The sequence below is a fragment of the Leptinotarsa decemlineata genome, unplaced genomic scaffold (genome assembly GCF_025532065.1).
Source record: "Leptinotarsa decemlineata unplaced genomic scaffold, Ldec_3_MD MMD2_tig00026282_RagTag_RagTag, whole genome shotgun sequence".
NCBI lineage: Eukaryota > Metazoa > Arthropoda > Insecta > Coleoptera > Chrysomelidae > Leptinotarsa > Leptinotarsa decemlineata.
The window spans coordinates 20,811,029-20,830,364 of NW_027412668.1; the positions used below are offsets into that span (position 1 = coordinate 20,811,029).

Consider the following 19,336-nt stretch of genomic DNA (forward strand, 5'->3'; position numbering starts at 1 on the left):
TAAGAGTTTGGTGCTTACGTCAGAGGTTGAGTCATGTTTGAAGATCATCAGTGTTATTATCAGATTGACTGGTGCCTCAGCTATACTTGTTTTCTTATAATAGTCAGTTAGTTTGGTGCATGTTTGGCAATACAGTTAATCATCACCCGTTGAAAGTTCCATTTTCAGATGATTTAACAATAATCTTTGCACGGACTAGTTATCAGTCATATTAGGAAATGCTAGTTGAAGTTCCAGAAAGTCACATACGTTTTTGCTACCTCTGGAATATGTACTACAAAGTAAACCAGTGAGGATTTTTCCAGCAGAAGATCTACAAGATTTGGGAATTTTTACAAATACTTTTAAATAGTCAAGACTGTTTTAGATCATTCTAGAAGTTAGAACTTTCAGGCCTCATCTCTTCAAAAGCACCCCTTCAAGGTTGAAACGGAAACCAACTTCATAGATGGGGGAATAGAGAGCTCCGGCCAAACGAGTCAACCGGCCAAACCCCTGCCAGTATTTTAATGGGCCGAGAGCTGCGGCTTCCTTGCGATCTAAAATTTGGGACGCCGCCAGAACAAGACACTGCGGGGGAATATTATGTCAGCAAACTTCGGCAGAGAATGGACGACATCCATGAAGGAGTCCGTCTGAACATCCGGAGTGCTAGCGATAGAATGAAGAAGGCCTATGACATCAAGGCGAATGCTGGAGAATTCGAAACCGGCGACCTAGTTTGGCTGTACAACCCTAAGCGACGCCGTGGTTTATCACCAAAGTTGCGGAACTCGTGGAAAGGTCCGTACAAAATCATGAAAAAGATTAATGACCTCGTCTACCGAATCCATAAGCCACCTCAAGGAAAGCCTAGGGTCGTCCATTTCGATAGACTGGCTCCTTATGCTGGAAATCACGACCAAGTTCGCGCCCTCAGACCACCAGAGAATGAAATGACGTTCCAGCAATTCATGTCCTTATACTCGAACGGACAGAAGGTCGTACATGGGGTAACTCGAGAAGAGCCACGAGACCTTTTCAAGGTTCCAGTTGATTACGCACTAGCTCACTGCGTGGCAGAGGATCTTCAAATGTCCAAGGGTATCGCTGTGGTATTCAACAAGAAATTCGGTCAGCTCCAAACATTACGAGAACAGAATCCAGAAATCGGAGGAGTGCTACAGTTGAAGAAGGAAAACATTTTCTTCTTGGTGACCAAAAAGCATTCTCGAGACAAACCGTCGTATGAAGATGTCTGGAGGAGTCTTACCAGACTGAGGGACACGATGCTCGACTAGAATCTCGTGGACGAAATTAGCCTCTGGGCTCGACAGGCTGGACTGGAGAATTGTGAAGAGCATGTTGGAAACAATACTCAGATCCAGCGGCATCAAGATTTTGGTGTGAGGTAACCATCTTCCACGACCGAGCATGAAGACTGTGGAGTGTTACTTACATTGAACTTCACAGTGCAGATATGGGGAGTTCTGCAGGTATCGACACACGCCAAGGATGACATTTCGGGGCGAAACGTCTTTGAGAAGGGGGCAATGTAATGGATATGAAGCCGGCCCTGACCGATATCTCAGTCAGCAATCGCATGACTCTTCGCGAAACATTGCGAAAGATGTAGATGAGTCCCGAAATCCCTAGTGAGATCCGGAGCGATCGTTGCTGATATAAAAAGGCGCCACTTCTAGTCGGCCAGGCAGTCTGTACCTAGAATTCGAACTGTAAAGATAAATTAAGCGTTAGTTGATAAGTGTTATACATAAATTAGTTGTGAAGTATTGTTAAAAATAAATTTGTTTAAGACAGTGAATTCTTTAATTCGTTACAATATCAAACAAATTATTATCATAAGTCAATAGACTAACCTGTGTATAAACACTCCATGTCGAAATCAAATTTTCAATTCACCAGAGTTCTAACAACACAAATTTACGATGCAATGGTTTGGCAATTTACACAGCTGCAAAAATAGCTAACGTCAAATGAAGTTGAACAGAACGCCTGCTAGATCTGGGCTCCAATACGTATTGTCTCGCATGCAGACTCTATTCAACTTTAAAATCGTGTGTTATTTGACTCCGATTGCTTGTTTTCCTTTTTGGAGTTAAAAAATATGTTTAAAATATGCTTTTCCGTTATTCAGCTGCCGCCCCCATACGAACGACAACTCTCAGAAGTTGAGAAACTTGTGCGAGCTAAGGACTAACGAGGTCTTACCTTTTAACGTGTGATTCCTAACACGGTTGCAGAATCATTCCAGCTTCAACCAGATAAATTCTCTCGAGAAAAATATCTGGTCGAGGCGGGAATCGAACAAACGACCTTCCGATCGTGAGTCGGACGCACTACCACCGCGGCCAATTCCACAACAATTGATATTTTTGGCCCCAGTGTGCGATCGATGAGAACCGTATGAAATTCCGTTCAGTAGATTTTGAGACCATTGCATTCAGACAGACAAACAGACGCGGCGGGGAGGCTTATATAATATATAGTGATTACGAATTCAAGGTAGGTAATAACCAAGTTACCAACGAAGTACTTTCAATTACCCAAATACCATTCTGTTTGGTCTATACGTACACTAAATCCTGAAAGGGAATTTCCAAGTGTTTCATATGGCACATTTTTTAAACATGTTATCATATTAGGTATAGTATCATCTGGACAGTTCAGAAGTCTCGCTTGTTTTTTAGCAAGATCTAACATGTTGTCGGGGATCGGCATCATTAAAGGCGAACCACTCATTGCTACCGCTTTGTGAAATAGACCTGTAGAAAAAAAATCGCAGAATATCCACTTCCATTTGAATATGTGGTGAAGAGTGTTGTTTTCGAAATATTTTTTTTTCAAGAAAGAAAGTATACGACTTCTCAATTATTAGTATATCACAAAATCGTTCACGGATATGCTGAAGGGAAGAATGTGTAAGTATTATGTCTATTCTTGTGACTCTGGTACTACAAGATGGGGCTAAAAAGTTTGTAGGCTAACACACAGATGGCGCTACAAGTATTAAATCCATATGATTTTAGTTGACCCTAACTGTTGGGCTATTAGTTTGTGGGTTAGAACATTTTGAGTGGAGCAACTTTTGTTAGTTAAGTCAAGTCGTGTCTTAATAAAAATCATTCAGACTTCGTACCAGGAAAATCAACCATTGAGGAGTGGTTTACTAAGTATCAGCGAGGTAGAATGTGCAACGAGGTCGATGCACGCAGTGGACACCCCAAAGAGGCTGTTACCGATGAAAACATAAAGAAAGTCCACAAAATAATTATGGATGACCGCAGTGTGAGGTCAAAGGAACCTGTTGGACATATCGTGAATGAATATTTGGGTAAGCGGAAGCTCTTTTCGAAATGAGTAACGCACGAGCTCACAATAAACGACCGAAAACAAAAATAAATTGATGATACGCGAACTTATGAGTCCTAATGTGACAATGAATGAAACATGGCTCCATCATTTCACACCAGAATCAAAACGATCGTCATTTGAGTGGACTCCAAAGCGTTCAAAGATGCAACAGTCGGTTGCATCAGTATTATGGGATGCTCATATAAGTATGATTATAAGTATAAGTATAATTTTCATCGATTATCTTGAGAACGGAAAACAGCGGCTATTACATAGCGTCATTGGAATATTTCAAGGACAAAATCACAAAAAACAGCCCAATCTGAAAAACAAATAAGTACTGTTTCATCAAGACATTGCACCGTGTCACGAATCAACGGAAACTATGACGAAATTGCATGAATTAACCTTCGAATTGCTTTCGCATCCACCGAACTCTGCAGATCTGCCCCCAGCGACTTTTTTATGTTCTCAGACCCAGTTGAAAACTAGGGCCTGTGTGGAAACTGAAGAGAAATCGTACCATAAAAATGGTATCGAGAAATTGTATGACCGCTATGATCGTTGTACCCCAAGAGCACTATATTAAATAATAAAATCAAATTTAATTAAACAAAAAAAATTATTATAGCCTACGAACTTTCCAGCCCAACTGTTCATGATGATCATATTGATAAACTTTGTATACTTTTGAAATTATCCATCTCAATTTGTGAAGGTAAATTATACAGTGCGGATGACAGTGTTCCCATCATCCCTCAACTTTCGAACGGAACAAGATATCGAGGTCAGGCAAAATCAACTTTAAAAGATATAAAGTACTTTTCGATGAAAAAAAGACAATAGTATTGCGCCACCCGTCGCCAGTGGCGCAAGACTTTTATTTTCTGAAAATCGGATGAGCCGTTCCTGAGTAATTAGTAGTTTTATATTAGTTTTAAGAATTTACACACAAACGGTGAGTATCATAATTTTGAAACTCTCTTAAGTTTATTTCCGTACATGTTCAAATTGGTCAACATTCACATTCTGACAATAATGAAGTTTGTTCACGAATTTATTATGGAACGTTTCTAGAATAATAAGCACGTCTCCACATTCACCAATCCACTGGTTTATGTAGTTCTCATCCAGCCACTTCCAAATAAGGTCGTCTTTGTATAGAGGTAGGTACATTGTCTTGCAGAAACCTAACATTAGTTGAAATTCCATTCGGTTTCAAAAATTCTTCAAGCCGGTAGACAAGCAAAAGTAGCCCCTTTGAAGACCCCACTAGATCACCTTTTATGCCGCCTATAGATGTTTTTGAAGGAAAACGTGACATTTGCGGTGTACGATAACTCGTGGATAGAAATTACCCCAAGAACATCTCATAATGAAGGAAAAATGTAAGCAGACTTCATTAGTGTCCGGTCCGGTAGTGGATTATAAATATTTGAATTGTCCATTGGGATGAACTAAAGTGAGTTCCAATTTTTCATATGTTTTCGAAATTATAACATTTATAGTTTGTTTGTAGATCCGTGAAACGAATATAAAACTATTTGAAATACGTATCAAACGAGTTATGACAATACCCCTCTTTCTATTTGGAAAACTCGTCACTCGTTGCACAATACTGCCACACTCACAATAATACTGAAAATGATTCCTTTTCACGTAAATTATGTCTGTAAATTATGTTCCAATCGAAAGAAAAGAGGGAAGGAGTGACTACTTACGTCAGCACTGTATGGGTACTTACGACTAGACAGGGTGTTTTCTAAATGCGGTGAACGATGTAATAATGTATTCATGATCTCATTCTATAGATCTCATAGATCTGAAAAAGCATTGTTTGCAAAATACAGTGTGTTGAACTTTCCTAAGAGGATTTTTCTTTGTTTATATATGGTACATATTCTCTATTCGATTAAGGTGAAGTTTGGCAATTTTATTTTCAGTGATGAAAGATTAATCTAGTCTCAATTGGATGAAATTCATTGAGTTCAGTGGCAGCTAGAGATACAGTATGGCCAACATTATCAACCAACAAATGTACATTACAAACTTTTTTCAAAAACTACACCTCACGATTTGCTCTCCACAAACTTTATTTGAAAAATATATCATTTTTACATTAATATTTATATACTACAGGTAACCATAATTGAGACTACCTCCAAGAAATTATCTGAACCTCTACATGAACCTCAATTATGATCACCTGAAGCATATTGCCTCACATCTACATCAATAATAATTCTTTCTCGGTTTTTAAGAAAACAAGTTCAATAATGAAGATCTATTCAAATCTAGTTGGTCATTCATTAGAATGTTTATTAATTTCCATTGTTTCCAAATGATTCAGTTTCAAACCTTTATTTTCAATGTGCAAAATTTCGAACTCTTCATTAAAGATGTGATTTTCTTCTAGAAGATGATTTGAATATGTTGAATTTGTTTTCTTATTTACATAGCTCGTATGATTGTCCTGGATTCGTTTCCTAAAAGTCCTGCCAGTTTGACCAATATATACCTTAGGGCACGTTCCACACTTTACTTTATATACTCCTGATTTCTCGAATTTGGATGTTTTGTCGTAATTGCATATAAAACAAGTAATACTTTTCCCAACGTATTACTTGTTCTATATGCAATTTCAATATCTCGAGTCCTCAAAAATGAAGCTACTTTTTCCGTTGGTTGTCCAAAATACGTTAAAGTTCTATAATTTTGATTATCTCCCTATCAATAGGAAAAACGTTTCGAATCACTTTTGTGTAGACTTTCATGACAAGTATTTTGTTCATTGATTCGGCTTTAAATCCATTGTTTACCGCAATTTGCTTGATGATATTAAGTTCTTTATCGATATTATCTATTCAAAAAGGAACATTGACTAATCTGTGAATCAAAGTAGCAGCTTATAATAGCATGATTCAAACATTCTAATGAATCTGTTTAAGAATCTGTTTAAAATGTGTTTTTCCGTTAATCAGCTGCCGCCCCCATACGAACGACAACTCTCAGAAGTTGGGGAACTTGTGCGAGCTAAGGACTAACGAGGTCGTACCTTTTAACGTGTGATTCCTAACACGGTGACCAACTAGATTTGAATAGATCACCATAATTGAACTTGTTTTCTTAAAAACCGAGAAAGAATTATTATTGATGTAGATGTGAGGCAATATGCTTCAGGTGATCATAATTGAGGTTCATGTAGAGGTTCAGATAATTTCTTGGAGGTAGTCTCAATTATGGTTACCTGTAGTATATAAATATTAATGTAAGAATGATCTGATGTATGAATCATTTGAAAAAGCTAATGCCTTAGCGAAACATGTTGTGATATATTTTCAAATGAAGTTTGTGGAGATCAAATCGTGAGGTGTAGTTTTTGAAATTACTATGGATCTTCATCAAGTAACGGCCGAATCAATCGAAAAAAAAATACATTACAAACGTTTATGATAACATTCATCCAGATTTGTTTTCATAGTTTTCCAGAAAAAAGTAACAGAAGAAAACAAACGGCGTGCTGAACATCAAGAAAGCAACCACTAATTGTTTGTCATTTCTGTTATTTGTTACATTCTTTGTTATGATATTTATTGTTCACAATGTTAATATAATCAATTTTTTTTTTAATTCTAACACCTTTTCTTTTGGAAATGGTGGAAATGTTTTTCAAAGATTTTCAAAGAATCAGTGTCATCCCCAAAGTATGCACCATATGGAAAACTTATTTATAAAGGGTTTTTCGACAAAAAGTTATTTCTGATGAAAGTTTGTGCATCCCCTGAAACTGAACATGCACCAGCAAAATACAGTACAACACACGTAATATACGAGGAACCTTCAAATATTTGATTTTTTGACAAGAGTAAAGTACTCTTATTTTGAAAAATTTCGGGAAATGTTATTCAGAAAAGTTGTTGAGCATTGAAAAATACATGTAGATTTGAAGTAATGATCATCTAAGTGAAGTTTCATTTTTTTAACCATTTTTCTTTGAATGGGGACTACGAAAAACAAATTTTTGCTAAAACGATAAATAGACAGAATCCTGTATACGAAAGTTCATTTTAAAAGCCTATAGTATTACAAATTACACAACTGTCGTGTTAACCACGGTCAATTTTTTTTTAAACGAAATTAATTTTCAGAGGTTTTGGTGCAAAGTTATTTTTATTTTTTTGCTATCACCGAAAATTACTCAACATTATACAGTATTGTAACAAGAACTCAATTTCCAATAATGGTAAATTACAAAACATCAAAATAAAATAGGCATTTCTGAACAAACTCATTGCTTTCCTGAAGATTTTCTTGTTCAAAATAAATGGTTTCAGTTGAATCTCCAGAAAATCAATGACTTTTTTTCGAAATGCCTATTTTATTTTGATGGTTCGTGATTTGATATTATTGAATATAAAGTTCTTGTTATAATACTTTATAATTTTGTGTAAATTTTGGTGTAAACAAAAAATAAAAATAACTTTGCAACAAAAACTTTGAAAATTAATTTTCTTTTCAAAACAATTGACCGTGGTTAGCACCATAGTTGGGTGATTTGTAATATTACAGGCTTTCAAAATGAACCGTTGTATACAGGATACTGTCTATTTACCGTTTTAACATTTTTTTTTCCTTGTCCTCATTTAAAAAAATGGGTAAAACAATAAAACTTCACTTAAATGGCCATGACTTCAAATCTAGATGTATTTTTCAATGCTGAACAACTTTTCTTAATACCATTTCCCGAAATTTCTAGTACTTTACTCTTTTCTCAAAATCAAATATTTGAAGGCTCCTCGTGTATTACGTGTGTTGTACTGTATTTTGTTAGTGCATGTTTAGTTTTAGAGAACGCACAAACTTTTATCAGTAATAACTTTTCGTCTCAAAACCCTTAATAAATAAGTTTCCCATATGTTGCATACTTTGGGGATGGCACTGTATATCTTCGAATAAATAAGATTATTTTCATCTGAATGAATTGAGTAATGGCTATTCCCAAACACAATGAGATTGAAAAATGAATATAGAGATCAATAAATATATAAGGCATTCCATTTAAATTGAACTCTTTCTATTTCTGGTGAAATTTATGTAAACAAATGAGGTAGCGCAAACAGTTACCTCGTGACATTGGTGACACCATGTGCAATATAACGCTCCAACCCCCTGCACTATAGCCCATAATAGTTACAGAATCAGGATCACCACCGAATGATAGAATATTTTTTTGAATCCATCTCAAAGCTTCCACTTGATCTTTGAAACCGTTGTTGCCAGGAGCTTCTTCAGTACCGGTGCTTAAAAATCCTGAAAAATAGTTTCCGTTTTCAACAATTTCATGAATAAATTGGAAGCATTTTTTCCACACCCGTGCATTTCGCTAACCAAGTTAGCATGATAGTGCGGCGAAAGACGCATGAGAAGAGTATTTTTGTTAATAACTCAGTGCTAAGTTTCAATCCATTATTTACAAGAACATTGCTGTCTGGGGTTTACCAACTGAGGTGGGCAGAATTTTCATAAAATAGAAAGCATTACTGAGGATAATTTTCAATCTAGATTACAGAACGTCCTGTAAAGAGATTTTTTGTCAAAATAAAATAACTGTTGCCTGTTTGTTCAATTTAAAAACATTGACGTATTATCATGAAATGGAAGACAACTAGAGTCGAGATCGGAAGTCCATAATTATCATACAAGGAATAACTATATGCTATGTTTGCTGGTATCCGTCTCTTTAATATACTGTCATGCGATATGAAGACACTACCACCCCAAGTTTTTAAAAAACAGTTGAAAGTGTTTTTATCAGAAAAAGGTTTCTACACAGTAAAATAATTTATACTTGAAGTTGGTAATGTCAGATCACTGTCATTGTGATGTAAATATCGTAACATTTTGTTTATTTATCTATTTCCATTTTTTACTTATATTTTAATGTGTATATGTTTGTTTTACAATGTGTGTCACATTATTTTTTATTCAAATGACATCTTTTAATATTACACATTTATATTATACCTGAGAAATATGACCTGTCCCATCTACATAATGTAGATGGGACATGTAAAACGAGCCATCCTGAATAACTTTTGGTACAATGATTTTCAGGAAAAATAAAAAAAAAACACGTCAACCATAGTATACAGGGGGACACATTTCGACATTCCCTTATCGCACCCCTAGAGCATGTCACCATTTTTTGAAATGGATCACCCTACATTGTTTCACATTATCAGATGCTTTATGATCAGCAGACTTCAACAAAGTATAAAACATATGGTCTGCAGCTTATGGTTCGGGAGCTATAAATTATTTGCGTTGAAAACGAGCCACCCTGAAAAACTTTTGGAACAATGATTTACAGGAAAAATAAAACAGGTCAACAATTATACAGGAGACAACATTTTGAGGTATTTGTTCTAGAGACAAATATGGAAGCGATACTTCAAAAAAAGAAATTTTTTATTAATTCTTGAATCAAAATATGATGACTTGACAATAAGAAGAAAACTTTTTTCTATAGTAAATATTTAAAAACGTTTTCACCAACTTCCATACAACGGTACAAACGAGCTTTCATTGCCGCCCTTACATGGTTGAGAATCTCGGAAGTTATTTCTCTACAATGCATCATGATACTCTCTCTCGAATCTTCCAATGTTGATTCTATCTCATATACTTTGGACTTCAAATGACCCCATAGGAAGAAATCCGCAGGAGTGAGATCCGGAGACCTTGGTGGCCATTCTGTAGGACTTCTTCTGCCAATCCAGCGACCAGGAAAATGAAAATACCAAAATTGTTGCACTAGAGCTGCATAATGAGGAAGTGCACCATCCTGCTGAGAAACTACTTCGTTTTCGTATAAAGTTTATCCTCCCCAATTGCCCTATGCACGGTATTATTAATTTCTCCAATATATCCAAATATTTATCGCTAGTCAAAACATCATCCATTAAAAAGGTCCTATGATGTGGTCACCTGAAATTCCTGCCCAAGCATTCAGTTTTTGAGGTCGTTGGGTACGAACTTGATGGTATGAAATCAACAATTTTTACGATAAACCTCTCCATTCAAACTAAACGTACATTCATCCGAGAAACAAATTTCATACAAGAAATTCTGATGCAAGTTGATCCGTTCAGTGAGACTTTCATAATAATAGGGGAACCCAACCGGGGATTTCGGGATTTACTAAAGCGCGGAAGATTGATATACAGGGGGATACATTGTACCAGGTTAAGTACCTCCACCAAATATGAGCCCTATATATAAGGCCGCCTGTGAGGGATAAAAATTCAGAATAGTAAAAAAAACTGGTCATCAGAAATTCTCGAGCGCGTCAGAATGAGGTAGGGTGAAATAATTACCTACTAAAAAGTGGATATTTCAGTAATCTGACAATTTGACATTGATGTACAGAAAGAGGAGGGCAGCAAAGTTGTAAAAAAATAACGTTATTTCGACATTCTCGAGCGTGGTTGATTTTTTTCTATTTTGAAGAAAATAATTCAAGGATAACGAAAAATATATAATCTGACGATTTCCGCAAGCCGAAATAACAAAAATTCGTCGATAAAGTTTAATGCGTGCAGCTGTGTTATACCTATATTTCCCTGTCCGAGTTTCTATTCCTCTGTTCTCTATTCATTTTTTCTCTATCACAGACTCGTTCATGATGAAGATGATGATTAATTAATATATTGATTGATGGATGTAGCCGTTACTACGTAATAGGAAATCATAATGAAGAAAAGAGAAATTAAACTTTCTTTGTTTTTTACCACTTTTATTTGTAACTAACGTTACTGCAGTTTCGTCCTATTAGGACATATACAATATATAAGGACATTTTCAAACTTATACAATATATAACAGGACAATGTGAGGACATATACAATATATAAGGACATTTTCAAACTTATACAATATATAAGTTTAAAAATGTCCTTATACGATATATAAGTTTGAAAATGTCCTTATAGGACGAAACTGCAGTAACGTTAGTTACAAAAAAAAATGTTGAAAAACATATAAAGTTTCATTTCTCTTTCCTTCATTAATTGATCAATTGATTATGAGAAATTCAATTTTTTGAGCATTTTTTTAAAATTATTTTCTTATAAATAGAAGTATTCCACTTAAAAAACATACACTTTTTCATTTGCATGCTATTCTAAGCTTTTCAAATAATTTTAAGTTCAATGAATTGAAAAAAATTTAAAAAAAAATTGTTTTTGTCAGATTAAGCGAATCCCTCTAGATAATCGTCAGATTATGAGACAGCACGTCTAAAACATAAAGATGAACCGTATATATATATATATATATATATATATATATATATATATATATATATATATATATATATATATATATATATATGGTAAAATGGATTAACAGGGTCTCTCAGTCAAAAAATCAAAAATCAAACTCTGCTTTACTTCGCCAAGCTTTCGCTTCTAATGGGAAGCTTCTTCAGGGCCTATAATTTAATGATTTTTGAATATTTTCGCCTTTGAATAATATTACAAATCATACTTACAGTAAAAATGAGTGAAAAAACAATAAATTGAAGATAGAATTGACATAAAAGTTAACATGTATACGATTTTTTTTGTGGGTTTGACAAATGTCATACCTTCACATAAATGTCATTTTTCAATGGGTATGATGATTTGATAATTTTTTACTGTAATGAAAGAGTTATTGATTGATACATCTTTCATTATTATTATGTTTTTGATGTAGTTCTAGTAAATTACTATATATACTGCTGAGATTATCAATGTCAGTTTTCTTATTCATACAATCAGAAGACTTATTAATTTCCACCATTTCAAGAAAAAGGCGTTTGGAAATATTTTTTTCTGTATGTAAAACTTTGATATTAGAGAAATTTGGTTTATGACCTGTTTCTATAGAGTGTTGTGCTAATGCACATGATTTTTTATTGAGCTTTATATCACTTTTATGTGAAGTTATTCTATCATTAAGAATTCTAGATGTTGTTCCAATATAATTCAAGTTACAATTATTACAAGGAATGTTATAAATCACATTTGACTTTTTTGTTGTATCAGTTTTATCTTTCAATTTAGTATTCAAATTCTTTATAGTTTTAATATTTTTTTGGCATATTTTGATATTTTGTTCATTATGAAAAAGTTTTATGATATTTGAAGATAAATTTCCAAGGTTAGGTATAGATTTATAAGAAATATTGATAGGTGAACTATCATTACATACATTTCTGTTAATTACATCAGAATTTGTATTACTGCCAGTATTGAAAATTATTTTATTAAGAAGTTTTCTGGGATAAGAATTATCGATCAGTATGTCTCTAAGAAGTCTGAGATTTTTTTGCTTGAGGGAAGGGTGTACTAATTTTTCTATTCTTTTTTTCAAACAGAGTATTAAATTAATTTTAACTGATTTTTTGTGAAAGGAATAGTAATTGATATATCTTCCTGAATTAGTAGGTTTGACATACCAATCTGTAATCAAGGAATTATCAGTTTTACGAATAACTCTTGTATCAAGAAAAGGAAGGGTCTGATTATTTTCTATTTCGATAGTGAATTGTAACTTCTTATCATATCTATTGACAACATCAAGAATTTCATTAGATTTGTCATAAGGTATTGCACAGATGACATCGTCAACATATTTCTTTAAAAAGGGAATTTCAAAACTCAATTTGGGAAGTATGTTTTCAAAAAGATCGTCCATTACGTATTGAGCTATAATAGGAGAAATAGTAGCTCCCATTGGTGTACCAAGAATTTGTTTATAGACTTCTTAGAGACATACTGATCGATAATTCTTATCCCAGAAAACTTCTTAATAAAATAATTTTCAATACTGGCAGTAATACAAATTCTGATGTAATTAACAGAAATGTATGTAATGATAGTTCACCTATCAATATTTCTTATAAATCTATACCTAACCTTGGAAATTTATCTTCAAATATCATAAAACTTTTTCATAATGAACAAAATATCAAAATATGCCAAAAAAATATTAAAACTATAAAGAATTTGAATACTAAATTGAAAGATAAAACTGATACAACAAAAAAGTCAAATGTGATTTATAACATTCCTTGTAATAATTGTAACTTGAATTATATTGGAACAACATCTAGAATTCTTAATGATAGAATAACTTCACATAAAAGTGATATAAAGCTCAATAAAAAATCATGTGCATTAGCACAACACTCTATAGAAACAGGTCATAAACCAAATTTCTCTAATATCAAAGTTTTACATACAGAAAAAAATATTTCCAAACGCCTTTTTCTTGAAATGGTGGAAATTAATAAGTCTTCTGATTGTATGAATAAGAAAACTGACATTGATAATCTCAGCAGTATATATAGTAATTTACTAGAACTACATCAAAAACATAATAATAATGAAAGATGTATCAATCAATAACTCTTTCATTACAGTAAAAAATTATCAAATCATCATACCCATTGAAAAATGACATTTATGTGAAGGTATGACATTTGTCAAACCCACAAAAAAAATCGTATACATGTTAACTTTTATGTCAATTCTATCTTCAATTTATTGTTTTTTCACTCATTTTTACTGTAAGTATGATTTGTAATATTATTCAAAGGCGAAAATATTCAAAAATCATTAAATTATAGGCCCTGAAGAAGCTTCCCATTAGAAGCGAAAGCTTGGCGAAGTAAAGCAGAGTTTGATTTTTGATTTTTTGACTGAGAGACCCTGTTAATCCATTTTACCATACATTTCTCCAGTCGCTAACATTATCCAATTTATATATATATATATATATATATATATATATATGTATATTAATCTGACGTGCTTGAGTATTTCAAAATGGCAAATTTTTTGGCACATTATAATAATGGCCGCGAGTTTGCGTCAGATCGTCAGATTATTGAATGAGAGTTTTTTTGTTGCACTCAACATCCTTTTAGAAAATCTGACGCGCTCGATTAATTTTTTTTTTACTTTTAACCCTCACGTACAACCACCCACATCATGCAAATGATCAGATTAACATACCAACATTATTAAAAATACGTAGGACATTGATACTATCAATATCTGACGCGCTCGAGTATCTCCATGCAACACTATTTTTTTACATATTTTAAAATCTATAGCCGCTTCCCCCACCGAGAAAAGATATATATTATATAACATTATTTTCTTCTCCTCATCTAAGCTTTACAACCTAATATGTCTCAATGACGCTCGAATAAATCCCCATTTTGCATCGTGGGCTCCCCTGCTATAAAACTCGATAAATCTATCGAAATCATCTTCGTTCAATTCATGAACTAATCTGATCTTACATGGATGAAATTGCGAATTCTCCATTAGTCCAACGTGTCCTAAAACTGCAGTAAAAATAGCTTCATCTTTGACAATTCCTGAACGGTTTTGCTTTTTATTGTTAACAGATCCAGTTTCCATAAATTTGTTCAATAATTCCGAAACGTATTTGAGTCGTATATTTCTTCCTGGATGATTATCATTGAACATGGACAGCAGCTCTAGCACTATTTCCATTCTGGTAGTAAAATCACTATTTCAATCCGTTCTTGAAGCGTATAAACCATTGCTTCTCAAGAATTCACAAAAACAGAGACACCAATTGTAACTTCACCTGGTAGGTAATCGTTATAGTAGAATGAGACAAATACAAAATGAAGAGAATATCGAATTCAAACTTAACTAGGCAAAATAGGACTTTTTTGACACAAAAACACCTATGAAACCTAGGTAACAGATTGAATAGAATTTCATTCAGGCTGGCTCGTTTTCAACTCGAATGACTTTTAGCTTCCAAACTATGAGCTTTAAACCACAATGCATTTTACTTTGTTGAAGTCTGTTCATCATGGAACATATGATAATGCAAAACAATTGATACATTAAAAAAACGGTGACATGCTCTGGGGGTGCCAAAGGAAAAGATAGATCAAATGTGAATTTGTCAAAGTGTGCCCCCTGGATAATATGGTTGACGTATTTTTTCATTTCTTCTGCAAATCATTGTACCAAAAGTTATTCAGGGTGGCTCGTTTTAAATGGAATGCACTGTATATTTTAAGCTATGGGTTCCAATTCTACCTACCTACCAAGTTTCATGATGGCGCTAGAACTCACCCAAGGTTCCCAACCTGTAGTTCATCGTTACCAAAACGATATCTTGGTCCATGAAGTAGTTTGGTCCCAACCAGACGCTTGTAGATCCAACACTATAGAGTCCTCCAGGATGAATGAACAAAATTACGGGTCGTTTTGGATTGTTCGTAGATGTTGGTAGCTAATGAAGTGAAATAAATACAAAATGATTTTATCAATATTAGACATTTCAGATGGTAATTTTAATAATTATCAACCGTTCATGGAAAATTCAATTTAAAAAATAGCAAAACAGTTGAAAATGAATTTGGTGTTATTCAAAAACATGCAGAGCCGCAGTTGGTTTGATGAAATAGCAATATCTGCCTTGATTTATCATGTGCAGAAGTTCTGCCATTTCTTAGGTTAGGTTAGTATCTCCTGTACCTTTGAATGAAAGTATTTATTATTATTATATTGAAGTTATTGAAACTATTTTCAGATGGCCTGCCAAACCTACTGAATCCTTTAGAAATGAACTTTCACGATTTCTATATAGCGTTTATTTCTGGGGTAAATTGAAACCGCGGTAGGTTTGAAAGTCGATAAGACTAATATATTTTTTCTCGACCAACGAAATAGAAAAAAACGATGGATAAAGTCCGCCTACTGAGACAAAATGATCTCCTGCAACCCGTATCTAACGGAATGTCTTCTGCGAGAAAAGTTCTTGTTTCAACTCTTTCTTTGCTTCAAATTTCAAATCATATGCATCATCAAATGCACCAGATACAAATGGCAAGTTGTTTCAAAATAATAAAAATGCCAAGATGAGTATAGTGGAATGCATATCAGCAAAATTTGTTCAAAACACACTGACTTCAGATTCTATGATCGAAATCGCCACCAGAGTTTTTGAATTGATGAGTAATTATACAGAAAGTTCCTAACGAAGTATCACATCGAACCGAGTGAAGGTCTTGATTGGTAAATCAAATGGTGAAAATAAAGTAATTTTCCCTATTGATAGGTACACAAGTAAAATTTACTTAGTATTGGAAAGAAGTAAGAGTTAAAATCACATCCGATTATAAACTGGGGTACCCTTCTGTATTTAAATGGATTTTGAATTCGAAACCAATGTTGCGGTAATTAACGACTGAAATAAAATAATAATCATATGTGATGATGTGAGAAGCTTGAAGAATACTGCCCTTCAGCAAGATCTGATAATATTCAATTTCAATTGCCCTTTTCAATACCCACCTTCGACGAGTAAATATTCAATATGAGACAATCTTCAGATATTGGATCTTCAGTTGGTTGTGGACACAGCGGCCCATCTTTCGTCGCATTATAAATCCCATTCCATTTCTTGATTGGGACAGGGGGCTGAAACGAGTCGAAATGTGAAACGTAAGATTTGACTTCTTCTGATAATTCGATTCAACAACTTTGGCAGTTGTGAACTACTAGGTGAATTACGATAGTAATTTCGATCTAATAAATCAAAAGCATTGAGAAAAGTCAGTTTTTCTGCTACATGAATTATTAATAGTAGCTACAGTCTAACAACGAAAAAGAATTGAGACAAGTCAGCAACTCTTCATATTTTCTGACAGATCAAGTTTGACCTTGCACACCTATATACATTTTTTCATTGGTTTCTTGATGGAGATGTTTAATTTTTTCAGTAACATAACGAATAATTTCAATTTCGAAGTCTAAATTTTGAATCTCAATCCAATTATTTCTTTACTGAAAGAGTATGAGTGAGACAAAAAACTTTTTCACTAAGATGCATACGTGAAATTGAAAATAAATGGCTTTCACTGAAGTTAGATGAGAAAAACAATGAAAATATTCTACCTTGAATCGCAAATCATGTATAGGTGCTTCGGCGTATCTAACACCTCTGAAGGAGAAAATATCTCGCCCCAATCTTGATTTCAAAACAGAACCCTGTATCTTTCCAAGAGGAGTTTCCAATATAAAAAAGTCTGCGGCTGCATACTGCACTAGTAAGATGGTCCCAATATTGAGATACCAACCCATTATCTGAAAGACATGAATATTTTTCCAGTCTGGTAGTTAAAAGTAGTATATATAAAAGAATATTAAATTAGCCTTTTCTGTGTATTCGTTGATTCTTCTTCTCAAACATCATACTAGTATCTTGTAATCTGTTGTCAGCAAACCCCATGCCTATGCCATGGGAAAAGTAGTTCTTTTCAAAATCGTTCAACCAGCTCGTATGTCTGTTTTGCAATAACTCGTGTAGCTTTTTTTATTGGATCTGCTTTTCGAACTCTACGATGAACCATGGCATGATTCCTTATTCGTTCATTGTATCCTCCAAAGTTTCCTCATTTGCTCTCATAATAGCTGATTTGCAGCAGCGGGCCTTAGAATGTCCCTACCAAGTGGGGTGTTCTTCTGAATTATGCTTGGGTATTAAAGACATAGAAGATCAGGTAGGTCAGCAAATGCATATGCATGAATGAAATTGGGAAAACCTTAAGACTATGACAACCTTACCAATCAATTGGAATTTTTTCAGTATACTATTATAGGTACCATTGATGATAATCAAGAAGATAGTCATGGGTGAGATTTCAGCGCTGAACATTTTGACTTTTCCTACAGGTAATCTGAGAGGATTGGGAGACCGTATACTGTAATCATAGGATTGTGTAAGCCTTACACAAATTTTAGAAAATGATGACAGTTTACTAGAGAATGAAATAACATTTCAGCAGGATGGGGTACTTCCACATTTTGATGTTCGGGTGACACAGTTTTCGGACGAACGTTTTCCAATACGTTGGATCGGCAGAAGGGGTCCAGTGGAGTGTCAAGCTAGATCACCTGATCTCACACCAATGAACTTCTTTCTGTGGGGACACCTGAAGTCGAAAGTGTACCCTACTAAGCCTACAAATCTACAAGACCTGCAACAGATAATTGTTCGGGAATCGGAATCTACAGAGTAGACTGTATTATTGTATGGAACTAGGTGGAGCCCATTTTGAACAATTTATCCGTTGAATTTGTTTCCACTGATATTATTTGTTGTTGATTTCCTCATTAAAATGAACGACAACGAATTTTCTGTTCTTCTTAAATAAAACGTTCAATATCTAATATCTCAATGAAGAATGAACCAATTTCTAAAAAAATCATAGAGGTAGTAGAGGGACAAAAGACCTTTCAAATGATATATCACTCGACCCCCTGTGCCATTGAAAATAATAGGGGGGTAGTTGCAGACCGCAGTGGTGTAATAGTTCGGGTATGATTTCCATATAAGAATTAGGTCCCCTAAAATAAAAATTGTTGTATTCTTTGAAATTTTCGATTACACGTCCGTTTTTGACTTACAGTGGGGTTCAAGTTTTCGTTGGAACGCCCTGTATAGGTGGTTCCATCAATTTTTGTGGACGTTATATCATTTCTGAAAACATGCGGATTCGTTTTCCGATGGCATTTCAGGAGAGCTTCTCAAATTCCACTGACGCATTCGTTCGTTTTGAAAATCGGTCAAACCACCAATGCTGACATGAAAACTTTGCAAGCAAACTCATTCGTTACACCAATAGGTGGTTTCACTTGTGTAGTTTACGTTACTTCTTGATAATGTAGATTCCTAATGATATAAGATTATGTCTGTCGGATATAACTCAAAGCTCTAGCTTAGTATTAGCTGGGAAGTATTCGTATTTCGGCAGGCATTTACCAGAATCTACTGGTATAGATGAATGTCTCTAAATTTTATTTCAAAATATCTGTAGTTTCACCGAATATCGATCATGGCTGACCCGCCATGGTTTTGTACTGGTAGATAGATAGAA

General features: G+C 34.2%; 1 protein-coding gene across 1 annotated transcript in view; it reads right to left on the reverse strand.

Moving 5' to 3' along the window:
* LOC111515097 (juvenile hormone esterase) overlaps positions 1 to 19,336 on the reverse strand; it is a 29,639-nt gene that overhangs the window by 9,512 nt on the left and 791 nt on the right. The window contains exons 2-6 of the mRNA XM_074180021.1: positions 17,355 to 17,543; positions 16,752 to 16,877; positions 15,528 to 15,687; positions 8,479 to 8,664; positions 2,578 to 2,765 (exon numbers count right to left, since the gene is read on the reverse strand). Of these exons, the coding sequence (XP_074036122.1) occupies positions 2,578 to 2,765; positions 8,479 to 8,664; positions 15,528 to 15,687; positions 16,752 to 16,877; positions 17,355 to 17,540 (846 nt within the window). The 5' untranslated portion in view covers positions 17,541 to 17,543. The remainder of the gene's footprint in view (positions 1 to 2,577; positions 2,766 to 8,478; positions 8,665 to 15,527; positions 15,688 to 16,751; positions 16,878 to 17,354; positions 17,544 to 19,336) is intronic.